Below are 24,703 nucleotides of genomic sequence, written 5' to 3'. Positions count from 1 at the left end.
GCAAGAGTTGTAACCAAATAAAGATTTGCAAACAAAAAAAAAATTTGTAACCAAAATAATGTTTTTTTTAATAACATTTTTAATTAAAATTTGAATCAATATTTTTTGGTTTTAATTAGTTTTTTGGTTGTAAATCTTTTTTGTGGAGTTAAATATCGTTTGGTTGCAAAACGTTTCTGGAGGGTTAAAAATATATATTTTTTGACCCAACTAAAGATTTTCAGACAGAAAAAATAAAGCATTTTGTATACAAAAAAAACTATTTGTCACCAAAATAATGATTTTAAACCAAAACTTTTTTTTGTTCGAACATTTGTTTCATCCATCCATTTTCTACCGCTTGTCCCTTTCGGGTCGCGGGGGGTGCTGGAGCCTATCTCAGCTGCATTCGGGCGGAAGGCGGGGTACACCCTGGACAAGTCGCCACCTCATCACAGAGCCAACACAGATAGACAGACAACATTCTCGCTCACATTCACACACTAGAGCCAATTTAGTGTTGCCAATCAACCTATCTCCAGGTGCATGTCTTATGAGGTGGGAAGCCGGAGTACCCAGAGAGAACCCACGCAGTCACGGGGAGAACATGCAAACTCCACACAGAAAGATCCCGAGCCCAAGATTGAACTCAGGACCTTCGTATTGTGAGACACATGCACTAACCCCTGTTCTACCGTCCTGCCCCATTTGTTTCATATCTTAAATTTAAAAAATGGTTTGCAAATATTTTATTTCGGTTGCAAATATATATATTCAGTATATATATATAAATCATTTTTTTTAGTAACAAGCCTTTTTTTTTTCAAACTTCAAATCCATTTTTTGTTTGCAGATATTTTTTGTTTGCAAATCATTTATTTGGTTACAGAAAATTAATGGATAGAAATCATTTTTTGGTTGTAAATCTTTTTTTTTCCCTACAAATCTTTTTTGTTGTTGTTAAAATAGTAGTTTGTTTTAGTTGCTTAAAAATACAAATTTCTCTCTATAGGCCTATAAGGGAGCACATGCAAACGCTAACCTGTATCTCCAAAAAGTGAGGTCACCTTGCGATCCTAAACGTCCTATGTTTTTTTTCATAGCCATGATGTCCGTAATTCATTGCATCGCTGTACACAATACAGAACAAATACACAAACATAAGAGTACATGTTTTTATTAACAGTAAAAATGCAGAAGATAATCTAACAGTGGGCATTAACAAATTTTATTAAAACAAATAGGCATTACTTCTCCTTTGTTTTAAATGTTTATATAGTTTAGTGTTAAGACTAGAAAGGCTCATATCTACAGTGCACAAGCGAAGGCAGGGCATGCAAGACAGCAGTCATGCCAAAAACAGCATAAAGGTAGGCCACGTTTAATCAAAAAGCTTTAACAGTCACTGTGGAGCTGGTTAAAAAGTGTTAATAAAAGGTTTTCTTTCTGATTCAACTAAGTAAAAACACTTATTGTGCCTTTATAGTGTATTTTTTCTGTTTATTTGCTTATGTGGCACTTTAAAGATTGTATCTGATTCCATAGGAGTAAACATTGACGATTCCAGTGACTGTGACTGGAAAACAGACCAGCTGTGTGTACCAGTGTGCTGACTCAGTGAGTATACAGTAATTATTGTGACATACTACCAATACAATCATACTGTGCCAGCAGCAATCAACATCTATGGGTGGGAATTTGCTATTGATGTAAATTCCTATTTTCATTTTATACTATTGTTATGACGCTGTTTTGAAGAATTGTCCTTCTGCTTTTTGCACAGCGACCACTAGATAGTGCTGGATAACCACTGTGGCCCAGTCCCATCTTTGAATAACATAATTTTCCTGAAAATACCAGTAAAAGGTTACTAGTGATCTAATTATATATCCGATTCTGAAAGGGTGTAGGCAAAATAATGCTATTTACTGAATGTTCCCACCCTCTTGCATATTAGCAAGAAAGGCATCACAATGTACTTTTTTTTTCTGCAAAGGTGCATAGATGAATATTGTTGGAGGTTTGAAAATGCAAATGACATAATAGTAATCTTTCAAAAGGACTGAAATATTTTAGTCCAGACTAAATTGTCTGCTTGTAACTCCAGGTCCATGTGTCAAACGTATGAGGAGAACAGCGTTTACGTGCCAGAGACTGATCAATAGTGACAAGAGTCACATTGGTTCTCGGAAAAATGCACATACTGTCCAATCAATTCAAATTATGGGCCCAGAGACTGCAATGTTTGTCTGTGAGAACCCTTGGAATAATAGAATATTGTAACAGTATGCACGTTCCAAATAAACTAATACCATAACCATAATAATAATAGCAGTTTACTGTATGGCCACTGTAAAGAGTGTTTTAGGCTGCTTAGTGCTGCTTATAATGTACTAAAAACATGATTTTAGATTTTGATGGTTTTAGAATGTACTAAAGGGACAAATTTAGAGCACAGCGATGCACTGATTTGATTAAGTGCATTTAAAAAAAAGAGTGTAGCCCCTGATACATTTGATTTTAAAGGGTAGATTTAACATCAGTCAATTTGTGTCCGCAACGATACAGTTAGTAAAATAGGTGTAAATGTCAGAAAAAACTCTTAACGACTGTAAAGTCATTTGAGAGTATACTTCATGGCTGCTTAAACATCTTGCAATGGCTTTTTTTCTTTGCAAAAGCATGCAAATGTCTTCCCTGCTTGTACGTGTCAAAGCCATGTGATATTATTATAAACCAGCAATTTGACGTCGCTTAGAAATTGTGTACGAATGCAGAGAAAAACACTGAAAATAGAGTCTATCATAGCAATCCCCAGATACCATGCAATTATGCCCCCTGGTGGCTAATGACATCAGCACAATCTAATTGGATGCTTGTAAGTGCTATGAGGTGATGTGATTTGTGATTTGGACTTTATTCTTGTGGTGTGAAAGTCCAATACGTAGTCCGTCCCGACTCTCATGAGTAGCATCAGAGGGAAGCATTCTTTCCTGAGTTTCTTTGTCCACGAAACTGAAAGCTACTTTAGTTAACTCCAAAAGGCAGATAACAAAATGCTACAAAGACCCAGGAAGTGATTTTTCCAACAGCATACTTGAAGTTTGGTCACAGGGGACCATGGAGGATCTCTCTGCTGCCGCTGCTCTCAGAAGACAGACTGTTGGCTTCTATTGTGTCCTTCCACACAATCTTTTTGATTTGTGCCTGTTTCTGTTCAAAAAGGTGGATTTTCGGCTGAAAAGTATCTTCCCCTGACTCTGGTATATCAGTCTCACTCTTTGCTGTGCCATGCTGTCCATCATCGTTAGGCTCATTCCTCAGTGGTGCTGGTCCGTTATCCACCTGGCTACCTTTGACAGTCACCATCCTGTTCATCTGTCGTTTGTTACACACTGGGATCTTGTTGGCCTGAAGGGAGCGGGTGTAACTGGAAAACCAGTCTCTCTCGAAGGCGGCGCGGAACTGCTCCACCACCGTAGAGTTCTTCTCCTCCATGCCCTTGGGTTGATTGATGACCAGGCCTACACCGGCGTTGTAGGTAAACTCGTTCCCCACCCAGTCCAAATTACCTATCAGGACATGAACACACATCGGTTATTTTTGGCTAAGCCAAATACCACTAGGGTTGGGCATCAACAGGAACACGGACTTACGTCAATTAAATGTCAATTCCTATTTCCGATACTTAGTCCACCTACCAGAAGAGTTAGCTGCCTAAGAGGCGGCCAGCTGCTAAATGCATATCTATCACGATACTATGCTCTCTCATAGTTGTGTTTTTGTTTGTTTCTTGCATTGAACAAAGAGAGCACAGTCTAACAAGTCAAATTCCTTGTGTGTTAAACATACTCGGCCAATAAAGCTGATTCTGATTCTCATACACCACGAGTAGCCGCTAAGTCAATAATCCTCCATTGTGGCAAATAAATTGCAGTTCTTAGGTATCACTGGAGGATTGTAAGAAGAGGCTAAACATGTTACACTATGAAAAAGATCAAGCAGGAGCAGGCAAGCTAATACCTAAGCCAGCCGCTAAACTAGCTTGAAACAACACAAGAAATAAGTGCTTAGTAAAGTTTAAGAAGTAGACATGGAAGTGCTTTACAGCAGAAAGTAAGCAGCTATTAGCAAGAAATTAACAAGTAGATTAAGAGGAGTCTCGAGTGAAGATAATATAACAAAAACTGTTGGCAGCTCTGTTGCTGTTTAGCGAAAACTGCCAAGCGTACACGTATGGGGACGACAGATCAATCCATAGTAGTGTTAATAGTAGTGTATATGTATATAATTGATACTAGAGTGATTGGATCAATATTTTTACTTTCCCCAAATCTTTTTTTTTGTTAATATTTACAAACTTAGGGAATAATTCATAGGACACAGAAGGACTTTGAGGTCAAAAAACAATTTATTTAAATGAGTAGTAGATAGTAGTCTTTGCTTTTGTTTAATTATTGTGTACTATTGACCTTGTTTTGATAAAACAATTGTATGTTATAAATGGCAATAAGGAACTTGTTTTAATATTGTGTTTATATTGTTTCACTGTCAATAGCACACAACATAAATACATGAAAAAAAAAAAAAAGTAATGCGTGTGATCAGTATCGGTCGATTTTACTCATAGATGATCGGAATTCTGATCGGAACAACCCTATCTCTAACACATAAACAATAGGATATGGGTAAATGGTTTTTGTTATGAGATTTTCAAAAATAAAGTGAAACTTTTGTGAATGTGTATTCAAGTGGAAATAAACTTCATAACATCTATTTTCAGGTTCAAAGGTTTGATATTTATATTTAAACCTTGATGGCGCTGTCTTTTAAAAGAATCGGAATTGAGAATTGTTGGGAACTGGAATTATAATTAGGAATTAATAAGAGGAATCGGAATCATCCAAATCCAAAGGATGCCCAACCCTAAACACAACATACCTAAATAAACTGCTCTGTCCGTCACCATGAACCTGTTGTGGTTTATCCCTTGGAGACTGCCATCTCTCTGTATCCTGGGGTTGAAGAACTTCTGCATGTGAACACACATACAGTATATACCATAAATATTTACCGCAATCATCTTTATGGCTAAATTCAGTTAGCATTTGATTCAAACTTACAGCTTCCAGGGAGCAATTGGCCTGCTCCATGCACAGACTCCTCAGAGACCACACAAAGTTGAACGTCAGAGGATGAGTGTTTTCCCAGCAACTTATCAGCAGACGAACTCTGACCCTTCTGAGGATCAGAGCCTCCCGAATAAAGCCGTCAATGCGAGACCAGTACCTTGGCATAGGCATACAGAACACATGAAGCAGCCAGGATTTAAACAGGCAGATGGTTAACACACTAGCGAAGTAGCAGATGGCTAACCTGTAAGTGCTGGTGTTGAGGAGGGGCAGGTAGTCTGTGATGGAGATGTATATGAAGTAACGGGCATCTTTAATGACTTGGGAAATGGCGTCCAGGTCACTGCTCCGATCTTTAGGAATGAAGACATTAGGGGAGGTCTGTCAACAGAAGAAACACGGCAGCGCATGAGGAAAGCCGACAAATCAATATTTTTTTAATTACATCATCTCCAGGAAACCAGCGGTGCTGAGTCGTTGTGCTTATTGTTCTTGCCTCCACTTGTTTCTGTTCACGTTTAACTTAATCTTCAATTGCATTTATTTTTATGTATTAATATGATAGGAAACTAAAATCTCACCTCATGCTAACACACCTCATGTAGTCTTAATTCACCTCAAATATACCCAGCTCTGTTATGATCCGCTGCCCGGATCATAGTTTGTTTAAGTTTTCAAGTCACATGTGTTTTCAGCACCTTGTTTTGTTTCTGTTGCCATGACGGCAGATTGTGATCACCTGCCTCTGGTTAGCGTTTGGGACGCGCACCTGTTGCCCAAGCGCTAATCAGAGGGCTATTTAGTCTTCGCCCGGGCAGCACTCTGCCTGGCTTCCTAATTTGCTTTCATGCAACAAGTAACGATCACTTTGTTTCCTGCTAGCTCTCATGCTACATTATTTTGCTTGCTAGCTCCCACGCTAGTCCTTTTGTTTTTTTCTCCTGTCTGATTTAGTTCTTGAATAAATCATTTTTCCTACCTGCAAGCTGTGTCCGAGCCCGTCTGCATCCTTGGGAGAACACCTCGCACCACGATGCGACCAGGTCGTCACAGTAGGAAGCCAGCAAGAAGTTCTCCCGCAACGAGCACGTCGGAGGAGATGGACGAAGGTGCGTGGATGGTGTTGCGAGCGATGGAGGCGGAGACTCTCCGCTATTCCCCCTCGGAGCGCCAGGACCTGATCTGGGGTCCTAACGGAAAGTTGGTCCCAATCCACTCCGTTTGGCCCGAGGACATCGCCACACCTCCGCACCACCGGACGCGTCAGCGAAGACGGAAGCCACCAAAGAGGTCTTCACTTCGCTGCCAAGACGCGCCACTCCCACAGACTCCTCCACCGGTACACAGCAAGCTACATTCAGCCCAAGATTCCCCTCTTCAAAGGTCTGTTAATCCCATCAACTACCTTACCGAAGACTGTTATGACTGGCCTGTCAATCACTGGTACTGCAGCTATGACGTCATTCCGTCGGCACCCCCTGATGACACGCCGCTTGATGACGTTGTCCCGTCCATTTTGGATGACGTCATAGACAAAGACATTTTTAGACATTATGTCAATTCTTCCTGCCAGCCATTTTCTAGTGACTTTAATTCTGCAATAAAACATTATCAGGACATTTTTGTGAAATATAAATCTAGTCAGTCCCGGTCACCTGACTTTCTAGCTCCACCCCCAGTGACTATTGCTCCGCCCACTGCACATATTTTTTCCCCCTGTGCTCCCACCCAGTCTCAAGTGGGGAGTAAGAAGAGACATTTTGGACAATTTAGAGGAGAGGATTCTGCCCTCCCCCGGACCTCCCTCCACCCACCCTTGAAGACGGTTCCAATCCGCAAGGAGCGCGTCTGGGATCCGCTTTTTGAGGGGGGGGCTAGTACTGGGAGCTGTGCGAGTGGGGTGGCACAACGGCGTGCTAAGCCGCAACCTCCTGCTCGGCCACCGCCACCAGTCCGACGGCCTGCTAAGCCGCAACCGCCAGCTAGGCCACCTGCACCTAAGCTAGCGCCAAGGCTAAGGCTAGCACCAGCTCCACCACAGGTACCAGTACCTGCACCTCGGCTGGTTCCCACACCAGTACCTGCACCTCGGCTGGTTCCCACACCAGTACCTGCACCTCGGCTGGTTCCCGCACCAGTACCTGCACCTCGGCTGGTTCCCGCACCAGTACCGGCACCTCGGCTGGTTCCCGCACCAGTACCGGCACCTCAACTGGTTCTCGCACCAGTACCTGCACCACGACTGGTTCTCGCACCAGTACCTGCACCACGACTGGTTCTCGCACCAGTACCTGCACCACGACTGGTTCTCGCACCAGTACCTGCACCACGACTGGTTCTCGCACCAGTACCTGCACCACGACTGGTTCTCGCACCAGTACCTGCACCACGACTGGTTCTCGCACCAGTACCTGCACCACGACTGGTTCTCGCACCAGTACCTGCACCACGGCTGGTTCTCGCACTAGCACCTGCACCACGACTGGTTCTCGCACCAGCACCGGCTGCCACGACAGCGGCACCGGCTGCCACGACAGCGACTCCGGCTGCCACGACAGCGACTACGGCTGCCACGACAGCGACTCCGGCTGCCACGACAGCGACTCCTGCTGCCACGACAGCGACTCCTGCTGCCACGACAGCGACTCCGGCTGCCACGACAGCGACTCCGGCTGCCACGACAGCGACTCCGGCTGCCACGACAGCGACCCCTGCTGCCACGACAGCGACCCCTGCTGCCACGACAGCGACCCCTGCTGCCACGAAAGCGACTACGGCTGCCACGACAGCGACTCCGGCTGCCACGACAGCGACCCCTGCTGCCACGACAGCGACCCCTGCTGCCACGAAAGCGACTACGGCTGCCACGACGTCGACTCCTCCGGCTGCCACGACGTCGACTCCTCCGGCTGCCACGACAGCGACGTCGACACCTACCGCTTCCACGGCGACGTCTCAGCGCAAGCAGCTCTCTCAGAGGTCAGGTAATGGACGCCAGTGGCGCAAACAGCAGCAACATCCAAGACTTTGTTGCAGGACTCAGAGGCTGCTGAACTTCTGGCGCCACTCACGCCCACCTTCTCAGCGGCCACGAATGTGGCCTTTCCGTGGTCGCCCGCCTCGGCGTTCCATTCGCCGCCGCCACTTGACTCGTCCCCGGTGGATTCGGGGACACGTGGCCTGGCGACCCACCACCAACTCCTCCCCCCGCCCGCCCTTGACTCGTGAACTATCGCTTGTTTTTTTTGGGTTCCAGTTGTTTTTTTTGTTTTCAAGGGACATCTGGAATCTGTCCTTTTAGGGGGGGGTACTGTTATGATCCGCTGCCCGGATCATAGTTTGTTTAAGTTTTCAAGTCACATGTGTTTTCAGCACCTTGTTTTGTTTCTGTTGCCATGACGGCAGATTGTGATCACCTGCCTCTGGTTAGCGTTTGGGACGCGCACCTGTTGCCCAAGCACTAATCAGAGGGCTATTTAGTCTTCGCCCGGGCAGCACTCTGCCTGGCTTCCTAATTTGCTTTCATGCAACAAGTAACGACCACTTTGTTTCCTGCTAGCTCTCATGCTACATTATTTTGCTTGCTAGCTCCCACGCTAGTCCTTTTGTTTTTTTCTCCTGTCTGATTTAGTTCTTGAATAAATCATTTTTCCTACCTGCAAGCTGTGTCCGAGCCCGTCTGCATCCTTGGGAGAACACCTCGCACCACGATGCGACCAGGTCGTCACAAGCTCAATCTTTTCATCTCACCTCATCCTTTCAAAACACACCATTTTCTCATTTTATCTCAACACAAAGTAAACCACCCCATCTCATCTTATCTGAACAAAAATTAAGCACAACAAATCTTATTTCAGCCCATCTCATTTCGTACCAACACTAACCAAGCTCATTCATCACAATCCAATCCATTTAGAAAAATCCAACCTCATTCCATCTAGACAAAACCAGTCTCATCTCACACCATTCCATTTACACTCATTCACATGTTATCTTCTTATTTTATGTCATCTAACCTCACCTGAAAAAAACAAATACAATTTGACCTTAATTCATAATTCATATAACCTCAGCCAAACACAGCAGAATCCGCGCTTACTCATACATATTCATCCATACCCAACAAAACCTTTCTCATCGGATACCAACTGTAACTAAGCTTACGAAACTCCTACGGAAACCTTGTTACAGTTTTTAGTCAAGTTTGGTTGTCTTCCTAGCACTCCGCCATAGCCGAAGCCACCCACAGCTGTGGTGGTGCTCCTGAGGACTTCACTAAATCATCTGATCTCTTCCATGTTTATTTGTTTATGTGAGTGTTTTAGCCTTTTTGTTTAAAGTCGCAAATTAGATTTGACCTTTTCGATGAAAGACTGTATTCCTTTTATACATTTATTTTATTAACGTTTGGAAACTGACCAATCCGATTTGACTATAAAAATTCTTGGTCAAAGACCTCCCATTAGCAACATACCTCATCTTATTCCTTGAATACTCGTCTCACTTCACTTCATCCTATTGAAGCTCATTTCAAATTATCCCACCTCATTTTAATCATATTTTATTCCAACCCAGGACGAACCAAACCAACTCATCTGACCTCACCCAATCTCATCAAAACTCTTCCAATATCATGAAACCTCATCTTATCTCATTCCACCACATCACAACTCAACAAAACTCCTCATACCAAGCCAAAAACTCACAAAACCTGAGTTCGCTCTCATCTCAATTGAGCAAAACTCAACTAAATGTACCTCATACCATGTCAACAAAACTTGTGTAACCTCATCCCATACATCCCAGTGTAACACAACCCAACTCATCTTTTCTTATTTCTACCCGTCCGTCCGTCTGTCTATTGACCCATTTTTCTTCCACTTATCGGAGTCGTGGGGAAGCATCTTAGTACAGAATCCCAGACTTCCGAGTCTATGGTAGCCAAGATGTTCCTAGGCCAGCTGCGAGACATAATCCTTTCCAGCGTGTCCTAGGTCTACCTTTCTAGCTGGGCATGCCCAGAACACCTCACCATGGAGGTGTCAAGGAGGCATCCAGACTTGATAACCGAGCCACCTTAACTGGCCTTTTTTAATGTGAAGGAACTGCCACTCTACTCTTAGCTCTTCCTGAATAACAGAGCTTCTCACCATATATCTTAGGGTGAGTCCAGCCACACTACAGAGAAAACTGATTTCTGCGAATCCCTAATGTATCGCGGTGGAGGGGTTTGAGTGCCCAAATGATCCAGGTCCAAGCTATGTTGTTTAGGGCTATATGTCCCTAGTAGAGTCTCACAAGGAAAGGGAAGCAAAGACTGATTCAGAAGACCCAATTGAAAAAAAAGACCACAACTAGCCCACACATGAGACCCCTGAGGCCACACGGGAGCTCTCCCTCGTAGACCGACGACCTGTGGGTGTAAACATAAGGCTCCAGTGCATTGTGTATGGGGTGACACGCAGGCGACCTGGTCTTAGCCAACCAAATCTGGTTCTTGGGACATATACTGTTATCTCTACCCAACAACACAACAAAACACATCCCATCATATTTCATCCTAACGCAAATAAAACTTCTCATTGTATCCCATGCTGTCAGACACAATGAGATTATCGTTCAATATGATAATCATGTAGCATACATGTAACATGACATTGCGACTCACAGAGACGTATGCCTGGGCCTCCGTGCTGTTGAAGTTGAGCTTCAGAGGGGAATCCTTGTTGAAGAGGGCATATAGGCGCTTGGACCAGAAAGAGGGGATGAATTCTTTGGACTGGAGCCCCCAGTAGATGTTGAACACCCTGTGGAGGTCTAAAGCCAGACAGCTGCAGTTGTACACCAGCACGCCCAGCTCCTTCCTCTAGTGAATGCACACACAATCACACCATGTGTCAGCTCACATGATTATCACCAACGCTGAGAGACAGACAACGATGAGCTCTGCTTATTCATGAATATTAAAGTCGTCATTGTTTTCTATCTTTAACATAATAGCTGTTTATTATTCTCTTCACACAAACACACCTTTGGCCTTTGGCGCAGAAATATTTATTTGCTTTCAAATGTATTATTTATTCTAATTTGCTGCTCCCAGGCTCATAGCTTCTCTTATATGTGTGTGTTTGCGTGTGTGTGTTACCTACCGTAGCCAGGGATCTCCACTCCATGCTGCCGCTGCCAAGGTAGAAATGTCTCTTGTCGACCACCCAGAAGGATGAGTGGAGGTGACCCTTGGTCAGCACTGTGGTGTTCACAAAGTGAACCTCGGCACCTGCAAGCATTAAGAAGGGGTGTAAATGACACACAAACATCAAGACACAAATGGCAATCAGAAGAGCTTAAACCTCCAACAAGGCCAAAAAAAATGGTTACTCCAGAAGTTAATGGCTATTTCTTAAGCCTCACCTGCTTTGGTGAGTATCTTCAGCTCTGTCGATTCTGTGATCCCACTGGAGATCTTCAGCTGCACTTTCCTAGCCTTGAGCGCCAGCAGCCTGGACAGCAGAAGTCTGCCCTGTTAAGGAGGGACACGTGCCAGAAAGATAAAACTAGACTTCCACGTCTAAATGAACGCATTCAATAATTGCATGTGTAACTGCACAAATATTTATTATGGCTGCAACAATAAGTACATTTCCAGAAACTCTCTTGGAGACTTTCCATGAGACGCTCCCTAAGGATAACGCAGGGCACATATTCAACTTTGATAAAAATCTGGTTGTTTTAACCATGGTTGAAAGATGTTTACTTTCAACCTTATTTAAAGGGGAACTGCACTTTTTTGGAATTTTGCCCATCTTACGCAATCCTTATGAGAGACAAGAACACATCTTTTTTTTTAATGAATTCAAACTTTTTTATAAAAATCAGCTAACGATGAAGCTAATGGGAGCTATGACGTCTCTGTGTTAATTGCACCCATAAAAACCCACTAAAATACATCCAAAAAGCGCCAACAATACTCTCATGACCTGAATATTAATCAAGTATTGGCAATATTGTTATTATAAGTATTAAGGACCTACTTTTAGTGGCGCGTTGATCATAGACTTATGCTGCTATGTTGACATCATTCGCCGGTGAGCTGCTCTCTTGCCTCTAGGCTGGTGAAAGTTAACTATAGATTATAAATCATGCAACTCACCTGGATAGTAGAAGAATGTAGCCATAAACCGAGGAGTTGGTAAACTTTGATGGCGAGAAAGACACGAAAATACGCTGGTTTTGCACTCACCTTTTTTTTTTTTTTCACCCTTACAGAGGATTATGATTAATTGATTATTTTATATTAAATTCTTATTTGTAACGATTCTTAATTGATTAAAAAAAATAAAAAATCAGTTTTTTTTCATCTGTCTTGTCCTGCCACTCAGGCAAATCATACTGTTGATGTAGATGCCTATATCTGTTGTACGGATTTACTTTAGAAAAGAGAATTGTAAGATACTTTTCTTGGTTTGTCTTGGAAGACGTTTTGCCGCTCATCTGAGTAGGCTTCATCAGTTCGTGCTCATAGACTTAGATTGGTCAGATCGAGTCCCAATCTAGACCAATCTAAGTCTATGAGCACGAACTGATGAAGCCTACTCGGATGAGTAGAAAAACTTCCAAGACAAATCAGGCAGTCCAGTTGCGATCGACTGAATGCCCTGAGATGACAATGACCTGGATGAATGAGAACCTTCATATCATACTGTTCTTGTTGCCTTATTTGTATTTGACTTTATTAAATGTTTGGATATAATTGTATTTAAAAAAAACAGTTTTCTTGTCAGTAATATACACATACATCAGAGCTGTTTGTCTATTTTATGGACAAATGTAGTAAATCAAAAACTTTGCACTCAATAGTATTAAAAAAGAATTGACTTAATCAACAATTGGTTTGAATTGAAAATAGATTCTGAATCAAATCATTACCACCAAGAATCAAATCGAATCGTGTGGTGCCCAAAGATTCACAGCCCTAACAGTAAGTGATTGTTTTATGTTTGTTGTCTCTCACGAAGTATGCTGTGAGTAGTAGTCGTAGTTGTTGAATGAAATAGCGAATGTTGATGATTAATGCGCTGCCGTATGCTTAAAATGATCAAAATACAAAAATGTTACATATTATGATTGCGGGGCAGCACGTTGGCACAGGGGTTAGTGCTTGTGCCTCACAATAAGAAGGTCCTGGGTTCGATCCCCGGGCTTGGGGTCTTTCTGTGTGGAGTTTGCATGTTCTCCCTGTGACTGCATGGGTTCCCTCCGGGTACTCCGGCTTTCTCCCACCTCCAAAGACATGCACCTGGGTATAGTTGATTGGCAACACTAAATTGGCCCTAATGTGTGAATGTGAGTGTGAATGTTGTCTGTCTATCTGTGTTGGCCCTGTGATGAGGCGGCGACTTGTCCAGGGTGTACCCCGCCTTCCACCCGAATGCAGCTGAGATAGGCTCCAGCACCCCCCGTGATCCCGAAAAGGACAAGCGGTAGAAAATGGATGGATGGATGGATATAGATTTGTATATATATATATATATATTACTACATAATATACATACTTACAGCATTGATATTGATGGGGGTGTTTGGATGTTTTTAGAGCGACTTATAGCCGGAATCGAGCGACTCTGATTGACTCTGATGTTAGCTGACTTTTGCCAGTTTATTTAGAATTAGAAAGCATTAAAAAAAGAAAAACATGTTCTTATCTTATAAATAGGGATTGTGAATGATAGGCATAATGCCCCCCCAAAAGATGCAGTTCTTCTTCAAAGACTAATTGTCATGTCTGTTCATGTTTTTGTTTTGGTCATGCGTCATGTCTGTTCATGTTTTTGTTTTGGTCATGCGTCATGTCTGTTCATGTTTTTGTTTTGGTCATGCGTCATGTCTGTTCATGTTTTTGTTTTGGTCATGCGTCATGTCTGTTCATGTTTTTGTTTTGGTCATGTGTTTGTTTTTTGGACTCTTTTTAGTTCGTGGTTGCACTTCCTTGTTTGGTTTGGTTTCCATGGTCACCCATTAGTTTTCACCTGTCTTGTCAAGCACCTGTTTCACATCTCGAGTCACGCACCTGTTTTCACTGATCACGTCACTATTTAAATCTGTCTGTTTCTGTTGTTCGTCCTGGCGTCCTCACACTATTTCGTCACTCTGCTTCATGTCGTGTCACAGTTCTTTACCAAGTAAGTTTTGTTCATTTATGCCACAGTTAGTGTTTTTGTTTTATTGTTCATAGTTTTTGTGCCCACGTGCATGTCTTTTGTTTCTTAGTCAAGTTTGTATTTCCGCCTTTGTGCGCGCCATTTGTTTGCTTCCTTTTTGTTTGTAGTTTATTAGTGTTAAAAAATAATAAATAATGTATTTAAATTCACGCCTTGCCCGCGCCAATTTTCCTTTGCCTTCTGGAGAAGCAAAACCCAAGAACCCAGTCATGACACTAATCCACAAAATTCTAGTTTGTGACCATTCTATCTTTAGAGTAATTGACTTTTAATTCCAATGAGAAGTGTCCAATTTCGCAGCCCTAACAGTTTGTTAACGCAAAGTGAAACCTCATCAATCAGTGAAGAGGTAGCGGATGCTCAGGCAACCCCCATAAACATACGAGCGTGCACACACACACACGCACGCACACACACACGCCTCCATGCAGCTGAAAGGCCATTAGTTCCTCTGGTCCTGAGGCCTCTAAAGGGAGGGGGCATTACTTCCTAATGAACAGCCTCCAGCTGTTATTAGTCCTGATATACGGTATGTGAAAGTGTGTGTGTGTGTGTGTGTGTGTGTGTGTGTGTGTGTGTGTGCGCGCCTGACCAAACCTTTCAAGCCAAGTCAAAAACAGTTATTCATTTCCAAAAGCTGAAATGCGTCGTTCATTTAATGAAACCTAAACAACAACAGAAATAGCTCTCCCATTGTGTCTATTTTCCACTTTTATGTCAAACATGCAACTTCTTCTGTTCAGTGGACTGTTTTTGTGCAACATGAAAAAAAGGAAAGCCCTGCTAGAACACATTACGCAGTTAAGCCAAAAGCACAATAAACACATATATTTTTCCCAGATACTGTAATGCTATAGTATTTATGCCACAAAGTGAACCACTGGAACTTCAGAACAGTCAATTCAAGTCTGTTCACATCAACAGACTTAAAAGAATATTGTTATATTTGTTTGAATTTCAAATTAATTATTCTAACAACACATCATGGAAATTGCATTAATCTGTACCAGAGTTAACTTGTACTAACATAATAAATAGACAGACAGTGTTTTAACTAACTGTTTATCACCATGTAAGTGCAAAAAGAAGCGATACAAGGAACCATATTAATAGTAAAATGCAAAAACAATAAAAACATGAGCACAACATTGCCAAAGAACACGATGCACTGAAATTACGATGACTTGCCCTTTTTCTTTGGATTCTGGATTGTACCTTGGGATTTGAGTCTGATTGATTCTGTGACACAGCTCATAACTGGAACAACTTTTTGCGAAACAGCGGCGCCTATTAAAATAATTTGAGATCAATTTAATCGGTGCAATGCACCCCAAATTAGTACCATTTTGAAATGTAACATGCCTATAAAAAGAAAAACTTTTAGATGAGAAATATTGTATGAAAAACAGCACAAAAGAATGTACTACAAACATCTACAGTAGTTTTGTGAAGTAATGTAATAATAATGCACAGGATTTACCTTCTGCGGTCAAACCGTCCAACACACCATCAGCAGCTTCTCCATATTTTAATGGATAAATGACCTCTGTTTGGCTATAATTTTAACATCTTCGACTGCTAGGAGACCCATTTTGCTTCAGTATGGTTCAGACTAACAGTATTCCACTCCAACTGTTTCACAAAGTTAGCTAGCTACACGCTCTGTCATGTTTTTTTTAAATGATTTATATCATCCACTTCTTCTTCTTCTTCTTCTCAGCACTGTCATTCACACTTGTTTCCTTTATTCCCACGATTAATAAAACAAATGTATGTCCATCTCTAACTATAAGCTAATGCTAGCGAGTAAGGCCGGAGGTTTAGGTCGGATCTTACGGGGTTCACTGTGGAATTCGCTACGCCAACAAGTGGTGAGAAAGCTTGTAACCCAAAGTTTTGCAAGAATTATAATTAGCCCAGAATCAATGGAAAAAAACATTTTCAACCTTTGAACTGTTAACGTTCCATGTGTCATCTGTAATTCCAGATGTATAGGCTGAATCTGGAAAATAAATCCAAATATTGATCTAAATATTTCAGCTTTTTATAAATGACTCGTACTTCTTCATTGTGTCTGATATTTAAAATCAGCATAGCCATTATAGACGTAATTCATGTTTGTGCCAATATTACAGCAGACATCATGTCAGTATGATGCTATATGCGCTAGTCATGATGGGAAATGTGGTCTTCTTCTGGCAAAACACCACCCCTTTGGTCCACTGATGCTGCCAAAATTAACCAAAACTGAAAGTTTTTAGGTGGGGCTTCAGCTCAGGAGCACAATATATGAAACACTTTAACCAACGAAACAAAAATTAATTAATCAATTTGTGCTAAATTTGTATTTTTTATCAAAATGAGGAAGTCAGGATTATTAGCTATATGAGCACGTTTTGCAGTGCAAAGTTTTCGAAGCGGGGTTTGAAGCATCATACTGCATGATACTGATAAAGCATTGTTCCCTGGGGTCATATGCGCCCACTCTGGCATCGCACACCCCACTATTTCAAAAGAACCCTCATGAATAAGGCTCAGAAATCTTCATAATAACTTCTACTTTTATGACATTATTTAACAAAACCTCTTAATTATCTCACTTTGTGTATTGATATTATTATTATTATTATGTTCTATCCTGCTCTGTGTACTAATATTGCTATTTATTATTTCTACCTGTCTGGCAGCAGGCTGGAAGCTGGACTCGTATTCGGAGGAGTTGAGGAGCCACAGCGGTGACACGATCTCCACAACGCGGACGGCTTGATCCAGTAAGTTGAAGAACCCCGCCGAGAGCGGCAGGTGTGACACGGTGTCGTTTGGGAACGTGACGTCCTCCGGGATGTTCTCCACCAGAACAACTCTGAGGAGTGTGTGAGAAAAATGTCAAGTAAATGGATGCAGGGTGAAGAAAAACTAATGTAAAGGCCAAAGAATATGCCAAGTTGTCTCTCTCAGCAATGTCCTCTTAATGAGAACCATCAGTGTAATTCCACCTGGCGTGATTATTACACCTTGTTGTGTGCATGCGGAGGCTAATTGCAGGTGGTCGTGCACACGTCAGCAGCGTTGACGTGATTACACTATGCCAGGAGGGACTGACGCACATACGGGCTTGTGTTTTTTTGTGAGTTGTTAAGACAACAAAAGTGCTAAATCCATTTCTAATTCTACCCCGGTAGATCACCTTAGAATGAAGACAAAGTCAAATAGGCGTCTCTCAGGTGAGGACGTATACTGTAAGTTGTGCTGCACTGTGATATGAGCTGTGGGTTTGTCATGTCTTTTGGGCGCACGTACTTCAGTGAGATATGCAGATTAATATGGCGGTCCAGCCGGAGGAACAAAATGATGATACAGTACAGTAGACGCTAATTGAGCTCACGGAGGCAAACGAAGATGACTTGTAATGAAAGCAAAAGCCATAACACCATAAATATATAACACTTTTTTTCAGTCAACACAAAATATACGAGACAGCGGCTGCAGTGTACACATGTTTATGTCCATGTCACCATGTCAGACGTCCATTTCACTCCAGTCCTGTGGGTGTCACTGATGGGAATTACAAAAGTATTTATAATTGACAAACTAAAAAAAAATACACACAACCAAACCTGGAGGCTGCACACAAACGAACAAATCAGAAAACTAAAAAAAATACATGGGTATACACCAACCACCACAATGTAACCCGAGCAGTAGTTGGTAATACATTTATATATCCCCACCTTCTACCATCCTAGTCACGTCCGTTGTGTCCTTGGGCAAGACACTTCACCCTTGCTCCTGATGGGTGCTGGTAGCGCCTTGCATGGCAGCTCCCTCCATCAGTGTGTGAATCTGTGTGTGAATGGGTGAATGTGGAAATACTGTCAAAGCGCTTTGAGTACCTTGAAGGTAGAAAAGCGCTATACAAGTATAACCCATTTATCATTATTTATTTATATGAGCCTAGGGATGTAATGAAAATGTCATATCATGGTTATCGTGACCAAAATTATCACGGTTATCATTATTATCGCGGTATTGTTGAGTGTGTTTAAAAAGTACTTACTAGGGCTGGGAATCTTTGGGTGTCCCACGATTCGATTCAAAATCGATTCTAGGGGTCACGATTCGATTCAAAATCGTTTTTTTTTCAATTCAAAACGATTCTCGATTCAAAAACGATTTTTTTTTTTTTTTTTGGGAAAACAATACACAACAATACCATAATAATGCAATACAATTTAATTTTGGAGTTCTGAACTTGTAATTTCTTGCAGTGTTTATTAAGTGGTAATATGTCACATTTGTCCCAATTAACTTTATACCCTGAAAAACAGCCATATTCAGTGATGACATTATTGATATAAAGAAGACAGGAGTTAACATGTGACAGGTAAAAAAATTATGTCGTCACAATACATCGATAGCTTATTATACTGAGAGCCAATATTTATACCATGAATATTATTTTCACTTTCACTTCAATAACCAAATTAAATAATAATCCAGATGCAGGACATCCCTGTTTTACTCCTCTTTTTAACAAAAAAGGTTCTGAAATATGATTATTGGTTTTGACTGATGCCATGGGCCTTGTATAAAGCATCTTAATCCATTGTATAAAATTATCTCCAAATCCAAATTTACGTAATGTGCAAAACATAAATGACCAGTTTATGCGGTGGAATGCCTTCTCCGCATCAACAGTACATACTGCTGTGGGATAAGGGAGACTTCTAGCATAGTAAATAACATTAAACAATTTCCTTGTATAGTCTGAAGATTGTCGACCTTCCATGAAGCCAGTTTGGTCAGTATGAATTAATTTTCCTATTACATTTGATAATCGTGTGGGTAAGATTTTTGCCAAGATTCAAAAGGATTCTCTATTCATTCAATACATAGATTTCAGCAGGATCTACCCCAGTCTGCTGACATGCAAGCAGAGTAGTAGATTTTTGTAAAAAGCTTTTATAATTGTAAAGGACAATGTTTTATCAACTGTTTGCAATGATGTACATTTGTTTTACCTATTAAATGAACCAAAAATATGACTTATTTTATCTTTGTGAAAATATTGGACACAGTGTGTTGTCAAGTTTATGAGATGCGATGCAAGTGTAAGCCACTCTGACACTCTTGTTCTTTTTTATTTGAATGTCTAATGATAATGTCAATGAGGGATTGCATTGTTATGGTATTGCTGTGTATTGTTTTGTTGGATTGATTAATTAAAAAAAAAAAAAATTAAAAAAAAAAATCGATTTTTAAAAAATGAGAATCGATTCTGAATCGCACAACGTCAGAATCGCGATTCGAATTCGAATAAATTTTTTCCCCCACCCCTAGTACTTACGTATACCCACACTGAAATCTTTTCAGCAAGTTATTAAAAACAAAAGAAAAACACTCAAATAGACACAGTGCTGGAAAAGCCACTACTAAGCATGTTTTGTGTTTCCTATGCTTCACTGATAGATTTTAGTTTTAGTATTTTGGCTATTATTTTATGGTTTTAAAAATTGGTTTGTACTGCAGCACTTTAAGATTTATTTAAAAGAGAAGTGTGTCACAAATACAATCTTTTATTAATATTTATTATTTATGCCGGGCGTTGAGGCGTCCTACTCTGTTCAGCGGTCCTTAAACGCCTCGTAAAGACACCTCCGTTTATTCCTGTTAGTATAGAACGATCATTCTGTTCTAAGAGAGCACAGCTTGTAGGTTCAATGTACACAATTTAATATCTTAGCTGCTCAGACAGTAATGTGTTTGTATAAGTTTAGATTGGGGTATGTTGTTTCTTAATGGGGAAATTGTTTTCATGTTAGCATTTAAGTTAGCAAACTGCCGCAGTCAATCGGTGAGTTTAACCAAGTGCAGTTATCGATCACTTTTTTTTGGATCATTTCAATTTAAAACGGTAATACTAACCTTTGAGAGTTTTACCGCGGTTATCATTAATACCGTTTATCGTTACATCCCTAATATGAGCACAAGTGTGTTAGCAGCCAGCCAGCCAGCGCTCATTGAAGGGCACATTGGCCTCAGTGTGATCATCATTTCCTGGCATCACTTTGTCAGCGCACACTTTTGAAATTCCTGGCAGAGGCAAAGCTCAGTCAGATTCTGGGAAGTGGCCAAAGGTCAGATGGCATACGATGACTACATGCTGAATTCTCCAGTCGGTAGCAGAGACGTTCACCCTCCTAAAGGGTTTGATTTCTTTGAACACAAATGAAACTACTAAAGTGACCCTATCCTGTAAAGATAGGAATTCCTGCTCTCTTAAGGGAGACGGTTCTTTCATCTCAGTCCTTGCTTGAATTGATTTATTACCAAATTATGTTCAAAATGAATTTCTAAAGTAATAGTATCATTCTGTAAAATGTTTTGTCAACACCAACCAAAAAACTAATGATAACATCTAAAAACAAATATCATTTATGTATTATTTGTACATTTTCAACTCAATTCAGTGAAACAACACAACATTATATATACATTATAATGTGTAAAACAAAAATGAACAGCACACAGGTCCCAGTTTTTGTAGTCTTTAACAGTGTTTGAAAAATTACTTTTAAAATGTAATCAATTATAGTTACTTGTTACTTCACAAAAAAGTAATTGAGTTACTAAAGTAATTACCTTTTAATAAATATAATTAATTACCAAGTAAGTAATTATTGCGTTACTTAAAAAAACCCAATTTAAAATATCTAGCACATGCAGTTGAGAAGTTTCATGAGTCCAGAGTATGTGTATGTGCCTTTAAAAGGCGGTGCCTATTGCTAAGTGACGTGTGATATTAACGCCCAGATAGAGCAGCAATAGTTTAGCTGTGTTCATTACTGTAGCTCTGACTCACAGTTTGTGAGCAGTTACGGGAGCTTTGTTGAATCTTTTCACTGGATTGTGTTACCTCTGGTTCATAAGAAATGTAATGTTCTTTGATGGCTGTAGTCTCCTAGTCCACAAACAGGGTATTGTAGGATTGCTAGTTTGTCACTTCAATAGGGCTGTGAATGTGGGCTCCACACGATTTGATTGGTTTCTTGGAAGAAACTGTTCGATTCAAAATCGATTCTCAATTCAAAATGATTTCCATTCAAAATATATACTTTTTCAATAACATTGGGTGCCAGTTCCATGATTAACTACATTCCTCCATAGAATAGATGAACAGCTCTGATCAATTTCTATATTGCGTAAAAGACAACTGGTTTTGTTTATTAAATGTTTGGGTATAATTTTATTAAAGTCAAATACAAATAGGGTAACAAGAGAAGTATGTAACACTTCTCTTTTCTAAAGTAAATCCGTACAGCAGATATGGGCATCTACATCAACAATATGATTTGCCTAAGTGGCTGCACAGGACAGATTGAAAAAAAAGTAAATTACAATTTTTTTTTTGATTAGGTGGTGACTTGTCCAGGGTGTACTACGCCCTCCGCCCGATTGTGGCTGAGATAGGCTCCAGCACCCCCCGCGACCCCGAAAGGATTTGGAATCGTTACAAATAAGAGTTGCGGTTAATCAGAAAATCTGTTTTTTTTCACCCCTACACTTCAATCTTTGATTTGTTGTTCGTTATTCCCTCAAAGTAGTAGTGCCGTGGTGTCCAAACTTTTTGACTTGGGGGCCGCATTGGGCTAAAAAAATTGACATGGGGCCCAAAGCATGTGAAGTAACTAACATCAAGCAGCTAAAATTTACCAAACATGGATAAGTGTGGAGAAAGTGTTTGATATTTTTCCCATCATGCTCTCTAATGGATTTTTAAATGGGTACCATTTAGATTTTTTTGATGGTTTTTGGACGTTTTTCATAATATCCGCAAAGTTCAGTGAGCAGGTTTTGTTATGTGTGACCTTGTGTGTTGACCTTTATGTTAGGTTTTTTTTCACCATGACGAGGGAAGGTTGTTTGGATTGTGTCATGTAAGTAAAGGCTGTGCTATTATGTCTAGAGACATTCAAAGGTCTTTGATTTGATTTATTCACATTGCTCAAAAGTTGGCAGAAAATCTGTAGGATACGGGGACTGCCCGATATTTAAGATTATTTTACAAGCACTCCGCGATGCGATGCTTTATTGAACTCATGACGTCTCGCGGGACAAGTTGTTTGATGTGTGATGTTGCTTCCTTCTATTAGATATCCAGTTCATTTTAGTGTGGTGTTGGTTGTTGCTTTCATTATTAAAAATATATTTCCTGCACTAAACTTGCTGTGCTTCTGACGCTGTCTTGTTAACATGCAACCACATCAAAAGCATCGTGCCGCATTACATCAAACGTACCGCTAACAGCATTGTAACGTGCATAAATGTAATTACATTACGCGCCAGTGGTAAAAGTGGCAGCGTTAGTAATGCTGTTATTATACAGAACATGTCTTTAGTGAAGTTTCCATCCATCCATCCATTTTCTACCGCTTATTCCCTTCAGGGTCGCGGGGGGTGCTGGAGCCTATCTCAGCTACAATCGGGCGGAAGGCGTTTTACACCCTGGACAAGTTGCCACCTCATCGCAGGGCCAACACAGATAGACAGACAACAAAGTTTGCCATTCAGAAATACGAAACACCTCAGCTTTTCTTTCTTTTGCCTATTGTGACACATACGGAACCACACAATTTGATATAGGCGTATATGTGAATAATGTGTCGCTAATATCATGCTCATTTCAGGGGCTTTTAGTATGATATTTGACCCTATGGGGCACTGTTGTACGTTTCCTTTAACAACTCAAAATACCCCATATATCTCAAAGTTATGTTATCTCAGTTCGGCAGCCTCCTTCATGCCTACATTGTTGCAGTCTGTCAGGGGTGAGGCTCAGCGTGAAATGGCGAAAGCAGAGGAGCAGCAACACTGATCAAGGTCCAAAACTAGGTATACATTAAAATTACACTAACCTCATGACATTTCCACTTCATGTAAAACAAGAATGCAAGTTTGAAAAGATGCAAATGGAGGCTAGGACCCTTTAAAAACATAAAAATAAGCCCCTAAAATTATGAGGCGTCTATTAACTGTTGTGTACTTTTTGTATCCTAAATTCCCATGAAAAAAGGCTCATCAAGGATGTCTTTGGTAGCAGCAGTAGCTACCTTGAACTTGCACTTGCCGTTAATGTACCAAAAAGCACATTAACCTCCTGCTGTCATGCAGCAAGGCAACGCAGCGGCAAATAGTTTTTGTCGGCGGACGTATTTGTGCGACAAAATGGAACATCTGCACTCAGTGAAGCTGTTTGCAAGGTTTTAAAAGCAAGATGGGTTTCGGGAGTGAGGCGTGATCATGAACCTTTTCTCAGGGCAGCTGCAGATCAATAGTAACGTGCTCACGACGAGGCCCCCGACACAGAGTCATTACTTTATTGTGTTGGCAAGTCACGCTGTGCCTGAGAAATGACGGTCATACAGTAGTGGGCCCTGAAGGGAACCTTTGTTGTGCTGCACAGGACAAAGTCACAATATGTTGAGGAGAGCAAAAATGTCATATTTGTGTAAAATATTCTGTATAATAAGTCAATATTTAATAGATTCCTGTGCATTTGCTTTTGTAGAAATTATACTAAAGGAGCTCTTGATTAAGGCTAATATGTAAAGTATTACACATACTAAATATACGTATGCTTAGCTTTTTCACTTGTAGCATGGGTGCAACTAAATGAAAAAAATAGTAGGACAGAAATTTTTTTGTAGCCCAGAAAAAAATTAGGAGCAATTTGAAATGTCTAAAATATCAGAATTTCATTATTAACACTCAAATGTACAATGTGCACTCATACATACTGTATAACACATTGCCATCATAAGGCCCACTGCAATGCTCAATTAAACATCCCTAAACTGTGCTTTCACTAACACGAGTGTAGGGCTGGGCGATATGGACCGAAACTCACATCCCGATATAAGTTGGCCCATAAACTAAACCCATAAGTGGAAATATCCGTTAACGTAACCCAATATCTCCAGCATGCCTTGATTTTAAACTTGTACAAAAACTACACAAAAACCGGTACCAACAAAAATCCAGGCTTAATAGGTGTTTTGAGATAAGAAAAAAACTTGAAAATAATACGAAAAGTAAAATATAATCTCCAATTCTCTTTAAAGCAAACATTTAACTGTGCTCAATTCTTTAGCTAACAAAAACACAAAATAACAAAATGTGAAATAGTTTGAGAGGTTATGTTTAAACGTCAGCAGAAACTTGAAAATAATTGACCTTTAAAAATGGTGTTTTCATAGGTAAACATTATTATATGACATACACACAAAGATGTTAGCCAGGAACACCAACCTCCCAACTGCTTCATGATGCACAGCTTGTCACACAAGCTGTGTTCTGAAAATTACTTCTAAAAAG

At 40.7% G+C, this 24,703-nt stretch overlaps 1 protein-coding gene across 4 annotated transcripts in view; it reads right to left on the bottom strand.

Annotated features, from left to right (window-relative positions):
* Positions 1-1,166: 1,166 nt before the first annotated feature.
* LOC133657589 (inactive phospholipase D5-like) overlaps positions 1,167-24,703 on the bottom strand; it is a 109,441-nt gene continuing 85,904 nt past the window's right edge. For 3 of the 4 annotated variants that reach the window (XM_062059079.1, XM_062059078.1, XM_062059080.1), the window contains 8 exons: positions 17,006-17,192; positions 11,523-11,631; positions 11,261-11,388; positions 10,780-10,977; positions 5,356-5,492; positions 5,103-5,268; positions 4,921-5,011; positions 1,167-3,551 (listed from right to left, as the gene is read on the bottom strand). In XM_062059079.1, the coding sequence (XP_061915063.1) occupies positions 3,088-3,551; positions 4,921-5,011; positions 5,103-5,268; positions 5,356-5,492; positions 10,780-10,977; positions 11,261-11,388; positions 11,523-11,631; positions 17,006-17,192 (1,480 nt within the window). In that variant the 3' untranslated portion in view covers positions 1,167-3,087. Of the gene's footprint in view, positions 3,552-4,920; positions 5,012-5,102; positions 5,493-10,779; positions 10,978-11,260; positions 11,389-11,522; positions 11,632-17,005; positions 17,193-24,703 lie in introns of all 4 variants that reach the window. The other variant, XM_062059077.1, reaches the window with a different exon arrangement.

The sequence above is a fragment of the Entelurus aequoreus genome, linkage group LG09 (genome assembly GCF_033978785.1).
Source record: "Entelurus aequoreus isolate RoL-2023_Sb linkage group LG09, RoL_Eaeq_v1.1, whole genome shotgun sequence".
NCBI classification, from domain to species: domain Eukaryota; kingdom Metazoa; phylum Chordata; class Actinopteri; order Syngnathiformes; family Syngnathidae; genus Entelurus; species Entelurus aequoreus.
Note: the sequence above shows the minus strand (reverse complement) of the source record. Positions and strands in the feature narration are given on the sequence as shown.